The sequence below is a fragment of the Poecilia mexicana genome, unplaced genomic scaffold (genome assembly GCF_051168715.1).
Source record: "Poecilia mexicana isolate PSO_F unplaced genomic scaffold, ASM5116871v1 scaffold_1, whole genome shotgun sequence".
Lineage (NCBI taxonomy): Eukaryota > Metazoa > Chordata > Actinopteri > Cyprinodontiformes > Poeciliidae > Poecilia > Poecilia mexicana.
In genome coordinates this window covers 9,432,886-9,453,112 of record NW_028263370.1, presented here as the reverse complement: position 1 = coordinate 9,453,112, position 20,227 = coordinate 9,432,886, and the positions used below count along the sequence as shown (strand labels likewise).

Genomic DNA, 20,227 nt, shown 5'->3' with positions numbered 1-20,227 from the left:
GTTTGTTAATAAAGTTTGATAATACATTTAAAGGGGGGGAGGAGCAGGGGAAGAGAGACAGAGACTGCAGCGGCAGCGTGTCGGTTGGTCTGTGTTACCCAGAAAGCAGTTGGGCATAATATCGCAACACTAACACCGTTAGTGAAACAACGACTGGGCCAGCCTACTATATAAAGTACTCGGGGACCATTTCTTTATTAATGTGGATGTGTAATAATAGAGTTTGAAGCGTCTATTCTATGCGCCTTATAATGCGGTGCGCCTAATGTATGAAAATAAGCCATTCATTGAAGGTGCGCCTTATAGTGCGGAAAATACGGTACATTTTAAAACCTAAACTACTCCTCTGTGTTATCCTTTAGCTATCTGAAACTTTCCGTCAGCTTAAGTCAAAACTACCCTGAAAAATCTTGAAACTTGCTGTTGCTCAGTGCGAAGGTCATGAAACGAGAAGGAACAGAAACAGCAATTTGTTGCATTTTTTTTTTTATTGAATGAAAGATTTCAACTCAAATATTGAGAACAACTTTGGTCAACATGTAAAACTGTTTGACAGAGGGTAGAAAAGTCTCACTGACAAACTGTATCCCAAGGTATGAAGGTGCTGGAATAAGTTCAACGAGGTATTAAACCAATCCCAGCTTAGTTTGACAACATTTTCCTACCCTCTTTAATCTGCTTCTTCAGATCCATCTGTTGACCACAGCAGTTGTCTACATTACTCAATTGCAAGCAAAAGTCTTTATTCCTCTAAATAACGAATACTTGCTTTATTTTATTTCTTTTTTTTTAACATAACTATCTCTTACAACATATGAACCCAAATAATTTTTATTTGATTTTCAGAACTGGTGATCCATTTATGCCTATTCAAATGCAGTTTTCAAATAAACAGTGACCAAACACATCTTACTGCAACTGATGCTTTACAAAGTAAACACGTGGTCTACGTGACCAAGATGGAAGCAACAAAAAAAAAGGCTCCGTTTTTTTTTTAAGAACTGAGAGAAACAAGAATAAGAATGTACAGAGAACAATTTCTTTGAAATTATTTCAGATAGTCTGTGGCAGAGGATAAGCAGGTTTAGATCTTTGCTGCTAAGCTCCCCGACCGTGCCCTCATTGTTAGTGCCTGCAGGAAAAAAAAACACATGGCAAAAAGGTAGAACAACAACAAAAAAAAAAGATTTGTCCCTGCCACAACTCAGGCCTTAGCCACGCGTTTCCCCACAGCGTTAGCTTGAATTATTCCTAACGGGTACGAAAACCGAGCAAGGAAGGTCGCAACAACCCCAGAGATACAGAATATTCTTCAAAAACTGTAATTAACGACACTGAAGGGAGCCCAGCGCCCAGGCAGCTCCTCTGTTTGACGTGACTGCTGGCTTGTAAAATGACATTAACAGGAGAGGAACGTTCCAGGTCGGGGTTCACATGGAGGCAGAAACGGAGGCCGGAGGGTGGTAGACACCCTCCCTTCATCTTCGTCCTCCTCTTCCTGCTTTTCCACATGCGGATTAATTCTTGATCAATCCCCCGTCTCCTTCGCTTACAAAGCGCTTCCGCCCTCTGGTGGACAAAATAAAGTTAAACGTGTTGCATGGACACAAAATTTGGACCAAAAAATATTTTGTGCTTGTTAATTGCGTCCGCAAAACAAAGTGCCTTACAAAGATTTGTGCATATGCAGAAGATTTGAATTTGCGATCGCGTTTCAAATTCAGACTTTTGCGAAGACAGTTTTACGTTATTTCGAATTTAGTACTAGGCGAGAGCAGCACACCTCAGAGATTGATTGACTTCGCATTGTAAGAGAACATTCCCATGATGCTGTGCAAACACAAACCATTGAAAGTTCATGTAAGCCAAACTCCATGTCATTCTTCTACTCCACCATTCAAATTGAATGGTGGAGTAGAAGTAACAAAACAGTCCAGGGCCAGACAGCAGCTTTTCTTTGTGGCTGTTTTTATTTCCCCCAACAACAAGAATTGGCCTACTGGAATAAATATAATAAAAGGCTGTAAAAAGGCTGCAAAGGTGATTGATAAAGAACTAACCTGAAAGGACAGGCGTCCCGCAGCTGTTTGGTGATGACAGACTCCTGGTAGCAGAGATCCACAAAGGCCTCCATGATGGGGTGGGCATGGGGCACGTCCAGACAGATCTCATGCAGCTCGTCATACACGCGCTGGAAACCCTGCACGTAAATATGAAGAATGTCAACAGGTGTTTCAAAGTATTAGTCTGAAATAGTGCTGCAACTATCGATTATTTTAGTATAACTGATTATTCTGATGCTTAATTGCATAAAATAAATTGGCACAGTCTGCAGATTTTTCATTTAAGTATTTCAACCTTTTTTATGCAATATTGGAAATACACAAAGAGATGCAAACAAACAAATGATTGAATTTCTTTTTAAATATGAAAAACATTTTATTGCCTAAAAGGCAGTCACATAGCATTCTTAATGCATGCTTTACATATATATATATATATATATATATATATATATATATATATATATATATATATATATCCTATATGCAGAATGTATACATTTTTGTGCAGTTTCAGCTTACTTACTGGTCTGTGTTGATCTTTCATTAAATTACCTTATTTTCAGTGAACAATTAATCAGTTACTAATTTATTTGATGAATATTTGTATAATTGATTCATAACGATTAATCCGATTAATCGTTTCAGCCCCAGCCAGAAAATCCGGACAAATTTAGTTTGCCTTACCCTGTTCATCTGATCCACTGTGATGAGGCCTGTTTTCCAGAAGGACTGCAGAAGTTTCATCATCATGTGACTGGCAGTGTCCCCATTTGACTCCAGCACCATCACTATAGCCTGACATGAACGACAGAGAATCGCATTAAGAGAAGAAACACGAACAGGCAGAAGGCAGCTGTGCTTTTTCACCACAAGGTGGCAGAGTATCCACTATCCACCTTCACAGGATGACATTTTGACCAGAGGGTTGGCAGGGAATAAGGACAGACCAATTTAATACTCGACAAGATCCTAGAGACGTGAACGATAAGGTGTTGGGCAGGCTGCTGCAGGTGAAGGAATACATCTGCATCAGCAACGTTTACAGCATCATTTAATACACCAACCCAATTATTATCCTCATCTTACGCTTTGCAATCGTAGAAGTAAATTCACAATGAGCGCAGCAGTAGAGCTCCTCTCGTTTGCAGATTCATTTAAAGACCATAGGACACTTGAATATTAGATTTCAACTTTAACATTCGTGGTGATGCTGAAACTATAAACCGTGCATATAAAATATCCTCCCATGAACAAAGAATGTATCATAGACCTAGAGCTGTCATATGGATTTCCCAGACATTTAGTTTTTATTGCATATTTTTGTTAATTTTTCTTTTTTTTTTTTTTTTTTGTATTTTGGGCCAGGGATATGAGCGGGACACCATTTCAGTTCTGTGCACGTCTTGTACATACAGCAGTTTTGACATACATTGTGTGCATTGATATGATTATTTTGGCTTTGATCAGATATTTCAGTATTTTTTGAAATATCTTCAACTTCAAATGGGAAATGCAGGAGTGCATACGATCAAAGCAAAGCAGACGGGAGTTCGTCTTTACAAGTTGGGAACTGGCAGGTACATCAAATTGTCTACAATCACAGCAATAAGTTAAAGGTTTGAAGATATGCAGCTGCGACAAGCCTGAATGAGAGACAGCAGTATGGGATGTAAAAAAAAAAAAAAAATAACAGCTTGGAAACATGAGCAAAGAGTGGCATCTTTCAGTCATTTGCTTTACATCTACGTGTCAAATAGTTGTTGGGAGAGATGACAAGCCTGTTCTATCCTAACATCACACACATTAAATATGTGCACTATAAACAGTGAGAAAGTAAATAAAAAACATCTCCATATCTATGCAGTGAGTGCATTTTTATTAGGAGATTATTCTACTGTAATCAAAAAGGTATTCAATTCAAGACTTCTCACAATTTGTTACTTATTGTATAGTCAGACTTCGGTAGACAGAGTACACATCGTGTAAGTATAGCTGTTAGTTTATAGAAATTTGTGTTTTTAGCTTTGTTTTGCAACAGAAACGGATCATCTGCTAAGTGTGAGTTGCCAGCTTTAATTAATAAAAAAAAAAAAAGTAAAACCAAAAACAGAAGTCTCCCAGTTCAGAAACAAACATGTTGCCAGTGTGTGTGATAAAGACAAATAAATGCTAGATTTACAGTTGCAGGCATTTTGAACTAATTTGGACTCGGCTTCGAGATCAGATTGACTGAAAATGAGAGAGTAACAGCCAAACACACAATGTCCTTGGCGAAAAAGCAGGAATCCAATTAAAAGCAGAGATTCATGAGTGCAGCTCTGTCTTCGGTTTACTTGACAAGACATAAGCAAGGAAGAAAAAGAAACACTTTCATCACATCTCAGCTTGAAACGTGTTGTAATAAACTGGTGGAGAACAATTAAGCACCAGAAACGGAGGCGAGACTGACTGAATACCTCGTAGACCAGCTCATGATGGAAGTGAGGGACTTCCAGGTCGCGGAGGCAGCGCTCTGCCTCGGACACGTCCCCGGATATCAGGTACTCTTTGAGGAGAAGGTTCATCTGCAGCAAACACAAATGGGGACATCAGTCAGAGTTGACGTTGCTTGGACAACTAAAATCGTTGCGGGAAGGAACCAGGGAACAAGTCGAACCCATCAACTGGAGCTGGACAAGATGAATCGAATTATATTTTTGAAGGGTAAGAATACATTCAACAACAGATGATTGAAATTGGGACAAAAATTATTCCCAAGACAAAACAAAATCTGATTTTGGGATTTACAAAGCATGCTTCACAATATGCTGGAACAACCCCAACTTCAACCCAATTGCAAATTTTTTTACGCCATGCTTAAAAGTCAGATCGTACCGAGATACTTAATTTGAATCCTTTTATGCAGGAATTAGCCACTGGTTCAGATGTGAGAAAAGTGTCATATCCGCAAGATCCTTCAAAACGTCCGAGTCACAACAATGCTTCCAAGTGCTTTAAAGTTAACAAAGTTCATAAAATATCATTGAAAAGCTACAATAAGTTCCAGCTGAGCCCAATCATCGTGAGATTTCAGATATAAGCATCTTATATCAAAGGTGATCCTTTATTATAGCCCACATGTTATTGTGTCAGAGGGATCAACGCACATTATGGTGTAGATTGGGGAAGAGGATGCAAGCAGAATCGGACACGTTCATCAGTGATCTGCTGGAGAGTCAGCAGCGCTGTGCAGTGGGGTGTAAAAGTGTGAGACTATTTACTCCTCTGGGGAGATTTTAATTGGGCGTTCTCGCATTACCAGATAATCTGGGCCAATAACGTTGACGCCAAAGACACGGGACTCGTTGATGGGAATGATGAATGAATGTGGAGAGAGAGAAAGTCCAACAGCTAGTTTAATAGGGGAAATAATCCACGATTCCCACTTTTTACAGCAAATCTGCCACTAACACACTAGAAAAAACAACAACATCTGATTTCATTGCTTTCCGATTAAATAATAAACTAATTTCAACAGATTTTGAGATGGCGCTGGAAAGGTTAGTCCAAACAAACTCTCCTAAAGCTCCTGAGAGTGTGAGTCGTCTGGGCCTACACTAATCTCAGCCAAAAAAAAAAAAAAAAATCAAAACCGGACAGGACAGTTCCAAGGTCTGAAGGCCACACAATACTCTGAGAGCACACAACCATTGCTTCATTTCAGAACACAAGCTCTCGCGAATGTTGTGCAACAATGCGACGGGCCGTCACTTCAAATCACCCAAAAAAGCCCTGATGATGGAGCGCCAACTGTAATCAAAACAAATCCGTGGAACACAAACAGAAGGTGCGCCGGCCTCTCCTGTGTCCTTGTTGTTAACGTGGACACTCCTGAGAGGACAAAACGCTCTGCTGACACAGCAGTCCAGCAGAGCACTGCCCTGCGGATCTCTACCCAGCATGCATTTCTGCCTTCTGTTTATGTTACATAACAACAACAAAGAAAGATCCCTACATGGTCAATACGAACACTTTGTGCCCCGGTGTTAGACGCTGCTTAATAAATCACTGAGTCATAGTTCATTTTAAATGACTTTTTAATTAAAACCGAAATTCGCTCACTACTTCCGTTTTTGCTCACCTTTTTGACAAGATGTTTAACGGGTCTCAGACCTCCACCGACACCCCACACGTTATCCAGACCAATCATCCCTTTTTTCATGGACAGCAGCACCGCAGCACGATCTAAAGCCACTCTGCACAAAGAGAAAAGAAAAAATACCCACCATGTCTACAGTGCTATCTGTTAAATTAGCAAAGAACTTTCTGGAAATCCACGCTAAGGTTAACGCGACTTCTGCTGGCTTACCTGGCGTGCTCACAGTCCACTTTCCCTTTGTAGCTATCCAGGAAGTTCATGGGAAGGACGTGATCGGCTATGCCTCGGGCTATGAACTGGCCCAACATCTGAAAGAAACAAGAGGGAACATCTTCAAAAAGAGTGAGAGGGAGAAAAATGGTCCAGTGTTTGAAGGCTGGGCAAAGCAACTTTGGATTGAATTTCTGTCATTTAACCAAGATTTCTGCATGTACTTCCAGAAGAAAACTTGACAAATTTCCAAGCAGAAATGATGGCAGCAGATTTATAATAGAATATTCAGATTTGGAATGTGTCAGATGGATACGACTTCTAGACAATGACATGGGAAATAAAGTGTGAAAAAAACAAATATGTTTTCATTTTCTTTTTCCATCTATCCTGACCTGGGTGATGCCTAAATCTCAACTTTTCCAGATTTGTTTAAAACACACTTTTTTTTTTTTATTTCTTTAACACTTAATCGATACTTCTACAGAGCTAGTAGAATAGACAAAGGCTATATTCAAGTAGTAAATAATTGTATTCAAGTACAGCAACGACGACAATTTTTTACTTTACGTAAGAAAGTATTTCAACATTTTTGTTAGCAAAGTTTGATGTGTAGCTTCTTTATAGATTATATAACGAGTCAGTCAAAAATATAAAATAATGTGCAAATTTTGCAATTTTCAAAAAAGTTAAATTTTAGAGCCCATTCAATTGAGACAAAAGAAGAAAAAATCCACACAGTGTGAAGTGTTTGAAACCAACACATACTGTAGTTGAATTATGCATTATGCAGGCGAACAGTGAAGACTACCCCTATGTAATGAGATATATTGCATATTCGCATACCGTCCAAAAGGCACTGCAAAAAAAGCATTTTATTCTTAAAAACAAATAAGCTAATTGTAGTCTAGAAAACTATACGAGTCTTGTTTGAAATTTTTGATCAGTTAGTGCCGTCTTTGATCAGTTTCAGTTGATCGTGGCTTAAAACTTGACCTAAATGTATATGTACTAGATGTACATATACATTTAGTTATATGTACTGTCTAACTAAACAATGTTATACAGTACAAACACCGTCTGCAGTAACCCAGCTGACGCAGAACAACCAGTCTACAACATGGAATTGGAAAAAAAAAAAAAGAAAAAAACACTAATGAAAATGGGCTGTGTTCATCTGTAATCTTTTAAGTGTCTTAAGCCCAGCTCTGCCTCTCCTCCCTTCAGAGCAAACGATACCGAGATCAGACCTGGAGCTCTGGCTGCCACCGTTTCTCTCTCAGGGTGTCAGGCCTACCTGGGGGGCCTCTGGCGTGTCCAGAATGAGGTCTGGCAGCTCTTTCAGCATCTTATCGAAAGCGTGGGCCATCTCACCCTGCGTGAGCATCTTCCCCGACAGATCGGACAGCAGGCGGGAAGTCAGCTCCCTGTGACTGGCCTTGCCTTCCAGGGACAGGGACACGGCCACGGAGGTAAACTCGTACTTATGTTGGCCCAGGTTGAGCTCCTTCAGCAACACCTGGACGCACCGCCAAGATTGAACCCAAGTCAGGATCTGTCACACTATTAAAGTATGCCATCTATTCATCACTATCTCTTAACATTTACACTCGCTAAAGCAACACATTTCTGCCTGATCGACATACGCGAGGAAAAACAAGTTTTAATCGTTTACCTCAACCTCTTTTGTGTCCCCGTGTTCAAAGTACTCCAATACGATCGGGTTTACCATCTTTTCTAGTTCCTTCTCTTCCACCTCCGGCACGACTGTTTCGTAAACAGTGTCACCCTGTGGCAAAAAACACATTTCACACAATGAGTCACAAATGCCCCCAAACTGTACACGAAGTACACAAAGTGCTTTTATAATTACAGCCGACTGCAAAAGTATTCACAAGCCTACAACTTTTTCACATTTTGCCACGTTTTACGAGATAAAAACAAAATAAAAAGCTTAGTAAAACAATTTGTGTAGAGAAAAACTAACACTGCACATCGCACGGTAATGTGCAGCTAAACATGGTGGTGGCAGCAGCTTGCTCTGGGGATACAGACTTTGGGGAACAATGAATTAGCACCACATGAAGGGAAGTTCTGGAAGAGATCCTCTTAGTGGCAGCAAAAAGACCTTAACCACCACTCTAAAGGTGGCTCACCTTTAGAATGGCCTAGTCAAAGTTCAGATCTAAATCCGACTGAGAATCTGCGAAAATGGCTTCTTGCAGATGCTCTCAATTGAATCTGACTGAGCTTGAGCTATTTCATTTAGATAAATGAGCTAAAAACAAAAAAAAAATTTTTTAAATCCAGAAAGAAAACCTAGTCGAGATGGGGGCGGAGGTTCACTTTCCTGGAGCAAAACATCCATAAACATGCAACCAGACCTGCAATGGAATAGTTGATGTCAAGGTCTATAATGCAATGGAGAATCTGGGGGAAGACTTGCAAATAAACATAAGATGTTAAATGTGCCACGTTGGTGGAGAGAGTTTTATTTGAAGCTTCAGTTTGACATTTTCCCAAGCACATGATGACCCTGTAGCGTTTAGAAATCCTTGATCTACTCCGCAGTCGGACTCAAAGGCCAAACCGACCGCTCGTGTCCCCCGTTTATTTTTCTGTACCATTCCGTCCCTGCTCCCTTTCAACATATTTGAACTGACTTTGTGCACCGGTCAAGGCCAAATCAAACCAGCTTCTCTGAGCCAACTCTAAAAACCGTTATCAGGATCTGTTTTTCTTTTTTTTCTTTCTTTTTTTCAACCAGACAGAAGCCGAGTTCCCAGCCGGTAATGCAGTTGTGTGATCGAAGCCGGGAGACAAACACGCCAGCCCGTCAGCATCACATCCCGCATTCATGTGATAACCGGGGTTAAAGATTGAAAACAGCGTTGATTGTGATGGGACGGGGCCATCTGGATTAAACAATCGAGCGAGTCGGGGTGTTTGTTAATGAGCTTTGGCCAAATCACATGCAGGGTTATGTCTCTTCTCTGCCAGGATAATCACACATACAAACTACGACCGCAGCCGGATCTCTAGTTTTATTACAAGACCAAAAAAATAAAATAAAAAATCCCCCAAAAAAACAATAACATGTGCAGTAATTATTTTGTGCAGGTGCAGGAGGAGGTCCGCAACAAACCACCACTGCTGCTGCTGCTGTTCAGACATGGGAATAATTGTTGATATGCTAGTAGTCTTTTTTATGCTACTCCCCTAACAATGTCTTTTCTTTTTGTTTTCCCAATGACCTGTGTGCGTGTGAATCTGGCATCTGTGAATGAAATTAGCATATGAATAAATATGTTGATTCCTGGCAAAATATAGTAACAGGTAATTTCGCAGAGTTATCTGAATGTGCTTGAGGTATGAAAATCAATTTATGCCTCTGTTTCTGTTTAATTTCTACTCCAAAACTTTTACTAATGAGGAAATACTATCTCAATATTATTGTGAGTAGGAGACAAAGAAATAAGCAGCTCTTTTGGCTTTAAGCAAAGAGAGTAGGGATGTTACAATGGGAATGCTGGTATGTTCTTTATATCAGTATCAGAAAAAGGTGCCCTTGTTTTGCTCTAATCTCTGATCAGGGTTCTCTGGTCAACAGCGAAGCTAGTGAGAACATACCGAGTTCAAAGATGCTTCAACAAATTTAATATCGTAAACTTATGAACTGCAGAAGTCGAAAGACCCTCTTAGGAAATCAAAGAAAATGAACTTGTGGAGATGACGAGGTAAATGTTCCATGTCTGGATAAACAAATGACCCGAGAGAGGAAAGAGGCATCCCCATAGAGACCCACTGACCTGAGCAGCTTCATCATAGTTGGGGTCCCGTACGTCCGGCTCTTCGGCTTCATAAACCATCCCAGGAGCACCCCAAACTCCTTTACCTCCTGCCCCACCTGAACACAGCAAAAAAAGTAAACTAAAGGAAGTTTTTAAACATAACGTGGGATTCATCCTGTAATTTGCCCAGTTGACAAAACCTGGTCGCAATCAGATCAACAACCATATGTACCTTTCTTTGGCAAGCCTCTGCCTTTGCCCGTCCTCGACTTGCGGTCGTTGTTGTGAACTTTGCCCTTCGCGGCGTGCGGGTCGCCCCCTGGCGTCTCGCCTGACTCTGAGACGGACTCGCTCGTCGAGTTGCGGGACGAGGACCTGCGCAGGCGACGCTTGGCTTTGGCTTTGAGGCGAGCCTCGTGGAGTGCTTTCTCTTGGGGCGTCCAGTTGCCATTGACCTCCACCTCGTCCAGTCCATCATCGTCATCGCTGTAGGGACAGCTGGCCTCGGGCTGGTGATCCGAAGTAACCGCCCCTGTGGTTAGAAACCAGGAGTTTTACTAATTCCATCAAAAGTAGAGACGCACACTCTAAGCCAGAATTTTGTGGTAGAAAAAAAAAAAAGATTTTTAAGCATCAAACTGGTCATGTGGAAAACGTTTTCCAACAATCATATTACTCCAAGCAAAGAGGCTCAGATTTGTGTTGTTGGCTATGTAACTGCAAAATCATTGTAAGACTATATGAAAAAATATATTTCATTGCTTTCACTGATTTATCCCAACTGCTTGTCTGGCCTTCCCAAACTCCACATTCTTTCAGACACCACTGCTCTTGACCTTTGTGTAGAGCTGTGTATGCAGAAGGGCTTGGTGTTGCTTGGTGTGCAAACAGTAACTGAATTGAACCCGAAGAAAAAAGTACAACGATTGAAGACGCCATTTCTGTATCCCTAAAGTCAAATTTTTTCCATTTGTAAGCTCAGGTTTGCAACACGGTCACACAACTCTTTTCACTTCTGCTAAAAGCTGAGAGGTTTGTTTTGGTTTTGTTGTGTGTAATATGCCAACATAAGCTTTTTCTGATAGGAACTGTTCTTACTGCAGTATGATTTTAGGTACGCTTGCATGTTGAAACTGTGGTCACTTATAAAATCAGCTCAAGTTAGAGAGAATAGAACGATATCGAGAATTTAGCAAATGCTGCAAGCCAAAACACGTGGTCGAGAAAACTCACCTACGTTTACAGACATGCATTGGGTCAAGTTAACGTACTACTACTCTTGTGTGGGTGAAATCCTATATTTAGTCAGGTTAAAGTGTGTAGAACAGCACAGAGAGAAGAGGAGAGGAGCACAGCTGCAGCGGTGGAAGGGAGGGAGAGAGAGAAGCAAGCACATGCTGGAGAAATGCTGACACCAGTTTTTTTTTTTTTTTTTTTTTTTTTTTAACAGTGGACCTGACTACATATGGCATGGGTGGATGCAAGTTTGATCACATGACACGAAACGCAGCAATGAGGCAACACAGGAACAAGATGTAATTAAAACCTAAATCCCTCAAATAGCAAGATTGCAGAGCCTGTAAAGGCACATGGAGGTAAACCGAACATTTTAAAGGAGCCTCTGTCCTCCAAACGGTTCTCCCTTTGGTCTGCTGCACAGATGCAGACCCAGCATGCATTAGGGAGATTAGTATCATAGTAGTAGGGAGCAATTAGTATTTTGAAACAAAAAAATTACACTGGCTTGCAAAAGTATTGTTACCCCCCACAAACTTGGTAACTCTGGAGGAGCTGCAGAAATCCACAGCTCCAGAAGAACCTGTTGTTAATCTACAATCTAGTCTTTATACAAGTGTGACAAAAAGAAACGCGCTGGCGAAAGATGTCCTGGAGTTTGTGCTGATCTTGGAAAATGCTACATGTAATGGAAGTATTACACATCATGTGGTGGCAACATTGTACCGTGAGAATGCTTTTCTTTAGCAAGGTCAGGAAAACTGGTTGGGAGTTGATACACAGATGGAAAGACCAAAAAAACAAAAGAGAGGACAACAGAGCCAGAACTGCAACTGGAACAGTTTAAATCAAAGCACATTCAAGTGTTTAATGGTCCAGTCGTGCTTTCTTCTCTTTCATTTCATAAATATGAATACTGTCTGTTGGTCTATCACGTAAAATCCCAATAAAATACACTGAAGTTTGGAGTTTTAATGCAAATAAACATGATCAATTTTAAAGAGTGAATACTTCCAGGAAGCACTGCGGACCTCTAATCAAAGTGGTACAATTCTTAAAAGGAAAAAAAAAAAAACATTGTGTGCTCAACGGAGTAAAACACTGCAACTTCTTACTGTCAATTCTTATTTTTTATAAGACAGTAGGAGTATCTTAATATTCTTATTAAATCAGCTATGTTTAATTAAGAAGCACAAGAGGAGGTAAAAACACTGCAGTTTTCAGTTGAGTCAGCAATCTAAACCCAACCTAACCTGCTCCAATACAAGCACACAGCCACACCCATGGCCTTCAGAAATCGGTAAACAGCCGTCCATGTGTCATCTCTTCCTTCGGCACCTCCTCCTCCTTCCCTAATGTGGGCTACAGGTCCTAGCAAGGTCATAAATTAGGAACCGACCAATGGCTGCAAGCCAGACCACTTCTGCAGCCAACTGGAAGGGAGCACCCAGCAAAATAGGAGCTCGTAGGAAAACTCAAATCCGTTTGCCAAGACGGGCCTTGCAAAACAAGCAGAACAACACTGCCCCCGAACACAGCGAGGACAATGTTGCTCTGTGATAACAGAGCTTGACCGTAACTGCTGAGAGTTGCACAACACGACGGCAGCTCTGTGTGTCGCCGACAGTTGGCTGAAACTGCAGCAGCAAAGTAGCGATGGACGCCACCAAGCGCACTCCAAAAACTGGAATAACGATCCTCAAAAAACATATTTGCATTCAAATCAGCTTACACTCTGTGCCAAAGGTGCAGGACAAGGAAATTAAGTGTCTGCAAGGGCTTGTGGGAAGACTGCACAGCCTGCAAACCTGCTAAAGTGTGTGGATGTAGGCGTGCATGCAGTAGGAGTGTTTATGAATGAGAAGGGAGTCAGTGGGGCAGAAGTTTCACATGACTCACATAGGGACAGTTTTTAATGCTCTACATATACATAGGGGCTGTTTATAGATTTCCTCTGCTCAAAAACACACACAAAAAAACAACTTTACCATACAAGCAGCAAAACTGGTTGCACAAAAAAGGAAATTTACATCTATGCAAGTGAAATCCGGGTTCAAAATGTTTATGAACACAAACAGCTTGTGTCAAGAACCAAAGATTGTAGCTGAAATAGACACACAATGGCTTAATAAACATTATTATTCCTGCATGGCCTTTAAACACATGTCTGAAGATGACTTATAAACACAATGAGGCCGTTTTGTCTAAACTTCTGATTCAATAGCAAAAGCTAATTCGCAAAATGTATTAATTTAGGAGGATATTTTTACACGAGGAAAGCAACAAAGTCACTCATATCAGAGAAGATGCGATATGCGTTTAAAAAAGAATTAAAAATATGAAATTGAACTATTTGAGCTCATCTGGGACATTTATTCCACAGAACCGGATTGTGTGCCGACTGAAAAACCTTCATCACTTTTAGTTCTCAGAAGACATTTTCATATGGTCAAAAACTTTAGCTGTTATGATTATGATCTTAGTTGTACAACGTTAGGAGGCCAGAAGCACAAACCCAGAATGGACCTTAAAGGTTATTAGTACACACAGACCGGTGTTTACAGTTAACCATGCTTGTCAGTGCTACAGTAAACTGTCAACTTCTAATTATGTTTGTGTTTTTCTTTCTAGAACTAAACCTTCATTTCACACACACAAAGTGGAATACAGGAAGAAAAAAAATTAAGAAGCTTTATAATAAGAAAAAAGCTGAACTGGGTTATAAATCTCAGAGGACTGCATCTGTACCGTTCACAGGTTCAAGGTTATTTTCCTTACAACTTAAAATCTTTTTTTCTTTTTTCATGGACGAATAATTGAAGAGAGACAGAAAGCAGCTAAATAAAAAGAATAGTGCTACTGTATTTGCATATACCAGAACTACAGTATCTCTGTTTGCACTTGCTGATTTGTCCAAGGAAAGAGAGAGAGGGGAAAATTCTACTGTTTGATTAAACTTGTGGAATTTATTATTTGTAAGAGCCAGTTGAACAGTGGGGTATAATACTGTCCAATTCTAAATCCTCTTCATTTAAAAAAAAAAAGTTAATCTTGTCTCACTTAACATATTTATGCAACACATCATTAAATCTTGCCATCCTCATGAGCAAATCCCAAATAAGACAATTTAATACAAGACTCAAACACACGTATTTGTGATAAAATAAATGTTTTAAATGTATCATTAAAAATCACCAGGTTCAGTAAACTTGATGTTTGACCAAATCAGGTGCATTACAATATATCGCAGTTAACAAAAGGATAAAACTCCTTGAGGAAACTTTACAAATGGCATTATGGAAAGAGCCACCACTTTATAACAAAGGCACGATGCTGAAAACTAAAACTACAAAAACTACAAAAGAAAACCAGAATCCATGAGTCTGTGCTGAGATAAAGGAATCGGGCATAGCAGCCTCTCTGCTTTATCTATAAGACATGGGAGGAAGGGTGTGGATGCGCTTTGGGGTTTAACTGTCAGGCCTTTATGAAAGGGAGCCAGAATGGAAATCTTTCCTCTAAATACAGGTTTGAATGAAACAGTCTAAACTTGTGTGCGAACAGCTGAAAACTGAGGGAAAGACCACACAAGGCACCAGACAAGAAATGTTTGCTTTTACTGTCAAACCTTGTAACTTTATTTCAAGAAATGTATCAAGTCAGCTTGTGGGGTGACTCTGTCGACAAGACAGAACCATAAAAAAAAAAAAAAAAAAAAGAAACTGCATGTAAATGATTAGGTGAGAACAGATAAACTGGGTACAGGCCTGGTTTAGTCAGCAACTTCCCCAAGCAGATTGAGGCATGACAGAGGAAGGATGGGTTTGCCATCCTTATACTTGTGGGACTAAATGGATTCAGACAGTGTGAGCAAACATGTCATTAATGCATGAGTGGACCAAAGGTTGACAACCAAGATGCTCATAGAATGTACTCAACGGGCCACAGAGAAATCGGACTTGACATCTATAGCGGTTTCTTCCAAGATGCGGACACGTTTATTGAAGGAATTACCATCAATGTTCACACAAATGGGGGTTTGTATATTATAGTTAAACATCCAGCTGAAAAGTCAGCAAGTGTCCAACATTAGGAGCAGAAGACGCAGGCTAATAGCAGGACTCTAGAAGAAAAAGATAGGATTTCTGAAACACACAAAAAGATTCAACTGAGTAAAACTATCTGGTAATGAGGTTTTCCAAACACGTATAAGAATCTGCAGGAGATGATACTGTTGATGGACAGCAGATATGTGTGTGCCTGACTAATGCAAGATAATAGAAAAGCCAAAGAAAAGTATAATTTCTTCACTTTTTGTGGAACCTCGTAATTACAACCACACGGTCTGGTGAAAACATTCCTTTAGGAGAAAGAAAATGATTTATAAAAAAAGGACTTGCAGCGTTTGCTGCCACACCCTTCACTGCTGCCGAGAGTGAGTGACATGGAGAGAGATTTCTGATGAGCCTCATTTTACCACGTCTGCACACTCACACTCACCTGCGTTTTGTATTTTGTCCAAAACAGAATGCGCTAGTGCCGTCCTTATATTTAATGTAACTATTTAATTAAGGCAAAGCTTACAAAGAAGCTCATAAAAGAAGAAAAGGGGAAGCAGCCATGGAATCAATTTAAGTTCTGAAGCCAGTCGTTGCCTTCTGCAGAGTTTTGTTCAGCCTCTCCATCTACAGCAACATCCATCATGAATTCAACGTTCTTCAACGCTCTGTGGGAACTTCATCGTATACACTGCAACACGTGTGGCATGTTGGAATTTCCAACAGACTGAATACCTTATTAATGACATGCAAGGTTTGAATTCACGATGCCTGGGATGTAATTTCACCTCATTTACTGCATTCATCATGCTCATATGATGAGCATGATGAGGGGTACGATTGCACAGAGCGATGCCGTTTTGATGACATCCTGACGACGCATGGTGCAGCCCCCCCAGCTCAGGCGCTTGCTCTCACTACTATTCAGGGTATTCTTCATATTAATTGCACTCCTTAGAGAAAAAATTTCACCGACTAGCTGAAAAGGCTTCAGGATATTATGTTCAACTGCACTCACATTTTAACTGCATCGACGTCACATAGTTGACGCTTCAAAAACGTCTGTTGGTCACTGCATTTTTGCTCAATACAATTAGCCTCGTCCAGCCACATGTGTAATCACATTACTTTGGGTGTTGACACAACGCTATTACAGTGACTGGCTTTCATTAATAAATTTAAAAGAATGTCATTTAATATTAACAGTAACCCACTATACGTGACGTTAAAACCATTAAATCATCGCAAGCGTCTTTAAGGTACGATTAGTTTGACCCGCTGCTGGGTGAGATGGACGTCCATGCTGACCCATATTGTACAAAGGAGCAGCCGGCCGCCGTCCGGCCACAGACAGTGGACCGTTAGACAGCATGTCAACAACAACAACAACAACAGAGAGTGCTTCATCGACTCACTCTGGCCGAAGAGAACATTCGAGTTCGGACATCATCATTTCATCATCCTCAGGTAAAATCAAGTCTCCCCACACCGTCCTTTTGAGAACAGTAATAGTATACAAATTCAGTGCATCGATCCTCCTGTTGGCCAAGCAAATATTTCAAATCCAGCTGCTTTCCTCTACCTAGAATATGATGCTGCTGCCGCCACCACGTTTCATAATAGGGAATGATGCCAGCTTTACAACACCAGCGGGCTAAAAGCTTAAATTTTGTCTACAGCATCTTCTTCTACACCTGTGTGTTCGACAAAAACAAAACTAAGAAAAAAAAAAAAAAAAAAGAGGGAAATTTGTGGCTTTTGTTCTAATAATAACTTGTTCTTCACATGTGACAGATTAATTTAATTACATGAAATTAATCTGTTTCATGTAAACAGATTAATTCACCTGAACTGTGGTTCGCTGCAAGTCCTCCAGAGTTACTGTGAGGTGCTGATAATTTCTCTCCTCGCCTGGTTTGCTTTCCTGGTTGCACTTGATTATAAGCAGAGGCATCGCAGTAAAGGGACGCTGAATACAGCTACGTGCCACACTTTTCAGATTTTTATTTATAAAATATTTTTGAAAGCCCATGCATCCCATGCTGATACTTTTGCATCTAACTTTACATGTGACAGCACCAGGATATACGTTTCATTATGCAACGTTTAAACACAGCATCACAGATTATGTAAGCCTTCTCCCGGTGCCTCTTGTGGGATATACGTGCTGACGTCATTTCTTGGCATAAAGAAGAGGCACTGTATGTGGAGCTTTATTATTAACAAGGAAGGAAATATATTAAAACCGTATTATTGCTGTGCAAGAAGTTCTGAGGATATTATGAAGATCGTTTATTTATTTTTTAATGAATTATTTTAGATGGTATTTTTTGATTGAGTCCCCCCCAAATAAGAATATATATTAAAAAATCAATGTTAAGCATGAAAGCAATATAAATTTGCAGTACGTTAATGAATGCGATAGGAGTGCACAAAAAAAAAAACAGGAAAACGGTCTCCGTGTGCGCCTTGATGGTTCTTGCAAATAAAAAAAAAACCTACATCGGGAAAGACCGCGACTGGTTCTGCTGGCTCTCGTCGTGCGTGGAATCGTTACCACACGTTAAAATGGAAACGCAAAGATCTGAGTGTGCAATCTCGAGTGCAAAGCGGAAGTGGCCTCGTCCAATCAAAAACCGTGGCAGGATTAAATGCAAGACGAGTCAAACAACACAGTTGCCACGAATAAAATAAACTAGTCGAAACAATATAGCATCGGCTTGAGTGCAATGACAAAAAAAGTGCATCTACTCCAAAGTGCAGCGCGTCCACACGTACGCGGTGCGTTGCTATGTGTGTGTGTGTGTGTATGCGTGTGTGTTTTCAACAAGGGCACATGGTGGAGCATGGCTGGCGCTGCAGCCCATCCCATGCACGGACACAATGCATCGTGAAAAGCACGTCTGCAGGCCCCGTCTTGCAGCTTTAAACCCCACATCGCCTGCGATTTTTTTAGGTTTTCATCCCACGCGCAGTCCGCCACAAAACGCGAGGCTGAGATCACGTACTCACCGTCGGCTTGAGGCGCGGAGGACCACGCATCCACTTGGGTCGCCATGGCGCTCTTCAAGTGCTAGGTTAAAAATAAAAAAAATAAAAAACACCTCACAGTCACGGTGCTGGGCTGCAATCAGTGGCAGGAGATCCCCCTCCTCCGGAACAAAGCTGCGCTAGTTTTGTTCAAGAGTTGTCCGCACAGATTGAGATACGTGGAGAAAAACAGGAATGCCTAAACTGTTTTCCTCTTTTCGTTCGTGGTGCACCGTCTCTGATTAAGAGCTCCAAAGGGGTACGAAAAAAAAAAATGATGACATAGAGTGTCGAAATGCTACGGAGTGAAGGAGCGAAGTGTCAGTGGCTAAGACGGAAAAAATAAAGTCGTCGGGGAAGTAGGGCTAGCTTGCTGCTCGGATTGGATTTCAGCAAACGGCCTGCAAGATAAACAAAGTCTGTTTTTAACTTTACAGGAGCGTTCAGCAGAAGAGTCACGTGGAAAAATACACGGATGGGGAGTGGTCAGCGGAGGGGGTGGGTGCTGGTCCGGCCCGACCAATCACAGAGCAGAACCGTAATGCAAAATCAAAACAGGAGTTAAAATGGTCTTGAATAATTACTGAGGCCATGTTTGTCCAATTAATTAGTTTATTTTAGTGATAAAATGTAAAGCTTCTTAGCTGCAGCTATTAGTTGCTGCTACATAATTCTTTTTTTTAATTATTATTGCAAGCTAAATCTATCTTAATACAGATATGGATAGAATGATGCTTAGAACCAGAGTTGGGTAGCATCTAGTTACATTTAGGCTACTCAATTGCGTTTACTTTTCCTAGCACTGTCAATCAGGCTTAAGTACATGCTGCCAAATGTGCTAATGGCAGAGAAACAACTTACCATTCCAGGAAAACTGTTTATATGCCTACATTGGTGGGATGAGTGCTCATGCTAACAAGACTGAGTATTCATGGCAGGCTATGCTGAAACTGCAGTGTAGCAAAGAACAAGAGGAGAGTGTGAGCAGGATGTGCACTAGGGTGATTGTGCTAAGTCCCTATTATTTGTCATAGGGATACTGTGAGCAACTTCTACCCCATAAGTTGATTTCAGTTTTTACTCTTTTTTTTTTTTTTTTTTTTTTTTTTTAATTTTTTTTTAATTTTAGATAAATGTGCAGCAAACCTAACAGTGAAGCAGTTCTTACCTGGACGTAACATATCAGTTGCTGCATTATAAGCACGTGCAGGGCCTTGCAAAACTATGTTCCTGCATTTAACACAAAGTAATGGATGGGCACTGACATATTCAAATGAAGGGGAAATTATACATGAGTTTAAGATCTTACAAATAAAAATAACAAAAGCGTGGCTTGCACATGTATTTAGCCTTCCTATTTTACATTTGTAAATAAAATACCAGTACAGTAAAATCTATGGTTGAAACCAGTGTGAGTCTTTATGATGAGCCACATGGCTCCATGCTTTGGGTGCCCTCCCTCCAGGTGTTGCCAAAAGTGCAAAAATAAATAAACAAATACATTTTTAAAAAATAGTCAGCACACTGACTGAGTTTTCCGATGTGCATTTGCATGTTACGCAAAATAGGGAGACATATGAAAGATGTTTTCAATTTATGAAAACACAATAAGATCATCCACAATTATTTATAAAGTGATTAAAAGTTTTTTGGAACACACTTTTAGGATCCTGGCTGCCATGTAAAGACATGTGGGAA

General features: G+C 40.5%; 1 protein-coding gene across 1 annotated transcript; it reads right to left on the bottom strand.

Moving 5' to 3' along the window:
• Positions 1–469: 469 nt before the first annotated feature.
• On the bottom strand, positions 470–18,987 carry pdcd4a (programmed cell death 4a). Its single transcript, XM_014989589.2, has 11 exons — positions 18,512–18,987; positions 10,438–10,737; positions 10,224–10,321; positions 8,090–8,203; positions 7,712–7,933; positions 6,415–6,512; positions 6,187–6,301; positions 4,523–4,630; positions 2,751–2,861; positions 2,061–2,200; positions 470–1,569 (listed from the first exon to the last, which is right to left on the bottom strand). Exons 1-11 carry the CDS (start codon positions 18,555–18,557, stop codon positions 1,518–1,520), a joined length of 1,404 nt encoding a protein of 467 aa, XP_014845075.2. The 5' UTR covers positions 18,558–18,987; the 3' UTR covers positions 470–1,517.
• Between the last annotated feature and the right edge of the window lie 1,240 nt (positions 18,988–20,227).

Excerpts from the sequence above, each read along its gene's own strand:
- pdcd4a (XM_014989589.2), bottom strand. The coding sequence starts at position 18,557 with ATGGCGACCCAAGTGGATGCGTGGTCCTCCGCGCCTCAAGCCGACG. Across the intron at positions 7,934-8,089 it reads GGGACACAAAAGAGGTTGAG|GTGTTGCTGAAGGAGCTCAA; the intron begins GTAAACGATTAA and ends CGGTGCGTCCAG. Across the intron at positions 1,570-2,060 it reads CGGGACGCCTGTCCTTTCAG|AGGGCGGAAGCGCTTTGTAA; the intron begins GTTAGTTCTTTA and ends TTTGTCCACCAG.